General features: G+C 42.8%; 1 protein-coding gene across 1 annotated transcript; it reads left to right on the top strand.

Moving 5' to 3' along the window:
* The first annotated feature begins 286 nt into the window (after nt 1–286).
* Nucleotides 287–1,439, top strand: LOC128309303 (uncharacterized). The gene is made up of 3 exons (XM_053045659.1): nt 287–431; nt 910–1,096; nt 1,283–1,439. Exons 1-3 carry the CDS (start codon nt 287–289, stop codon nt 1,437–1,439), a joined length of 489 nt encoding a protein of 162 aa, XP_052901619.1.
* Nucleotides 1,440–2,954: the final 1,515 nt, after the last annotated feature.

The raw sequence follows: 2,954 nt of genomic DNA, 5'->3' as shown, positions 1-2,954 counted from the left end.
ACAACTGGTTTAAAATAAACGCTATAATTGTAGAAAGAAATGCTCGACTCTGCTCGAGCCATACTCGAATCGCTCGAATCTGTATGTGTATGCGTGACCAACTGCTTTTCGAAACGTGAAATGTGCTTGTGTGTGTAATCCTCCGTGTAGCGACTTGGCAACCATGAGACGCTTCATCTATGTTGACATTTTCTATCGGCGCTACTGTCACAATTTCATTTTTCAACTGATTTCGGTCGTGTGTTTGAAATTTTACCAGCAAAGAAAAGCGATTAAATCTATCGAAATGTCTTCGCTGCCGTTGAAGAGAAGCCGCAAATTGACGAATCGGGCCAACAAGAAGCTGAAGGAGTTATTTTCTGAGCACCATCGCGAAGAAAGCCTGGATGCGGAAGTGCCGGGAACGAGCCGGATGGTGCCTCAACATAGCGGTAAGTTTTTGCTTAATTATTTAGCTAATTTGGACAGTTAGGATTGTTTGGTGTAATACAGTGTGTGAAATTCAGTGCAGTGACGAAATAGTGAAAGAATTCTCCTTCTTTGCCTTCGTATGAGTTGTGAAATTACACCCGGAGATCCCCAGGTAACGGCCGGCTGGCCGGCTTGAGCATCCTACCGGTGTTTGCCGGCAGAACATTTTGTGTGAAAGTACGGTTCGATACGATTCGTGCGTTCGAAAGATTATTTGCGCACGTTGAAATCTTTGAATTGCCCACTCTCACCGAAATAAAAAAGTGACTGAACGATGGGCTTTAATGTGAAAACATCGGGTCATGTTTGTACTGTTGCGTGTGCTTGTTATTGCTAAGGTTTAGCAGAACAAAAACCTTGTTACGATTAGCCGTTAAGTTTTGTTAATATCATTATATTGCAATAAAGGATTACTAATAAACTCAATCCGTTTTACAGATTCAACGTCGCAGGGAGCCAATCAACACCAGGAGATAGAAGATTCGTCGCAGCCTGCAAACCCGGCCGTCACAAGCGAAATTAGTTTTAATCTTTCTGGTGGTGGTGTTCATGGGGATGCAGTTTTAGATGACTTAGATGATAGTTATAGCGTAGATCAAGAAGGTGGTGGGAATATTAGTTTAGATAGTAGTTTAGAAATTGTCGAAGAGGACGATTACGCGAGTAACCTTTCCTCTGATAGCGACAATGAAGATGTTGTTGGCGAATGTACGACTGCTCATAACTGTAGAAACCACCGCAATATTAGCGATTGCTTAAAAGATTGGGCAGTCGTGCATAACCAACCACGTTCATCAATTAATGAAATTTTGGCTATTTTCAGACAATGGACCGACCTTCCGCTTCCCAAGGATTCACGTACGCTGTTAAAAACATCAACCACCATCAGCCAGGAAATACGAACCGTTGAAGGGGGAGAGTTTTGGTACAAAGGAATTGAGAATAAGCTCAACAGCTACTTCCAGTAAGTAAATATTTGTAATATGTTCAGCAATAATGTATTCCTAATCATGTGTCCATTATATTATATTTTAGGTCAACTGTTCCTCCAACGGACCAACTAACCATCATTTTGTCCACTGACGGGCTTCCCCTTCATAAAGGTGCACCAACACAGCTGTGGCCCATCCTAATGAAAGTGGTAGAGCTCCCCCAAGCCCCAATAATGATGATTTCAATGTTTTGTGGACCGGAAAAACCAACCAGCCTGCAAGTCTTTTTGAGGCCGTTGGTAGAAGAGCTGAATGCGATTCAACAGAGAGGATTGCAGCTCGGCGATAAAGTTGTGCAATTGAAGCTTCGCGCTATTGTTGCCGATTCTCCAGCACGAGCGTTCATTAAAGGTCTGTATGATACAAACAACATTTACAACATTTACAGTTCATTAACAAGCTAACTCATTGGGATTTGCAGCAACAACCAACTATAATGGATATCACGGCTGTATGAGGTGTACGTGTGTCGGCGAATATCATGCTCACCGAATGATTTTCGACACGGTTGGTGCTCCCCTACGGACGGATGCAGGATTTCGAGCGAGGGAATGTCCGGGTCATCATCAACTATGGCGCTCGCCCTTAGAAGACTTGCTGGGTTTCGACATGATCGAGAACGTGCCAACGAGCGATCGTCTGCATACATGCGATCTGGGAGTGACCCGTCGCCACCTATTATACTTAGTGGAAAATAAGTATTCCAAATTCGCTCCTTTGTCCTCTGCAGCAAAAATGTGGATATCGAAATTCCTTAACAACGTACAACTGCCCTCTGAGATTAATCGTAAACTTAGAGGGTTAAATGTGATACGTTTTTGGAAGGGTTCGGAATTCCGATCATATCTTCATTACGCCAGTGTAGTGCTGATGGAAGAGTTTTTAAGCGTGGAGGCATATAGTCACTTTTTGCTTTATTTTTGTGCAGTGACTATATTTTCTTCCACGTATCATCAAAGACATTGGGATCGTGCAGCTGATTTTTTGAACAGCTTTGTTCAGCAGTATGGGGAGATTTATGGCCGTGAGAACCTCACCAGCAACGTCCATAATCTCCAGCACATTGCTAAGGACGTTTTTAAATACGGACCGCTAGACGGTTTTTCTACGTATTGTTTTGAAAACCACCTGCAGGTGATTAAACGGTCGATTCGATCGGGCTTTCGGTGTGGGGTGCAAGCTGCAGCACGTTCAGAAGAACGGTCTGCATTGGGGATGGCAAGTGATAGTACGAATCGTCACTATCCACGTTTGACCACAAATCGGAAAGGCATTTTTTTGGCATCCGATTTTTCTCTACGTCCATTGCCTAGAGACGAATGGTTTTTGACAAAGGGTAACGGGGTTGTCAAATTTTTGAATGTCGTTCAAACAAATGACAATTTTACGATAGTGGGTAAACAATATGATTACAATTTGGATTTATTTTCATTTCTTTTCAGCGAGGATGATCCGGAGTCAATGTTTTCTTCTTCGGATATCCTTATATAT

The sequence above is a fragment of the Anopheles moucheti genome, unplaced genomic scaffold (genome assembly GCF_943734755.1).
Source record: "Anopheles moucheti unplaced genomic scaffold, idAnoMoucSN_F20_07 putative_Y_59, whole genome shotgun sequence".
Lineage (NCBI taxonomy): Eukaryota > Metazoa > Arthropoda > Insecta > Diptera > Culicidae > Anopheles > Anopheles moucheti.
This window is presented reverse-complemented; position numbering and strand designations above follow the sequence as displayed.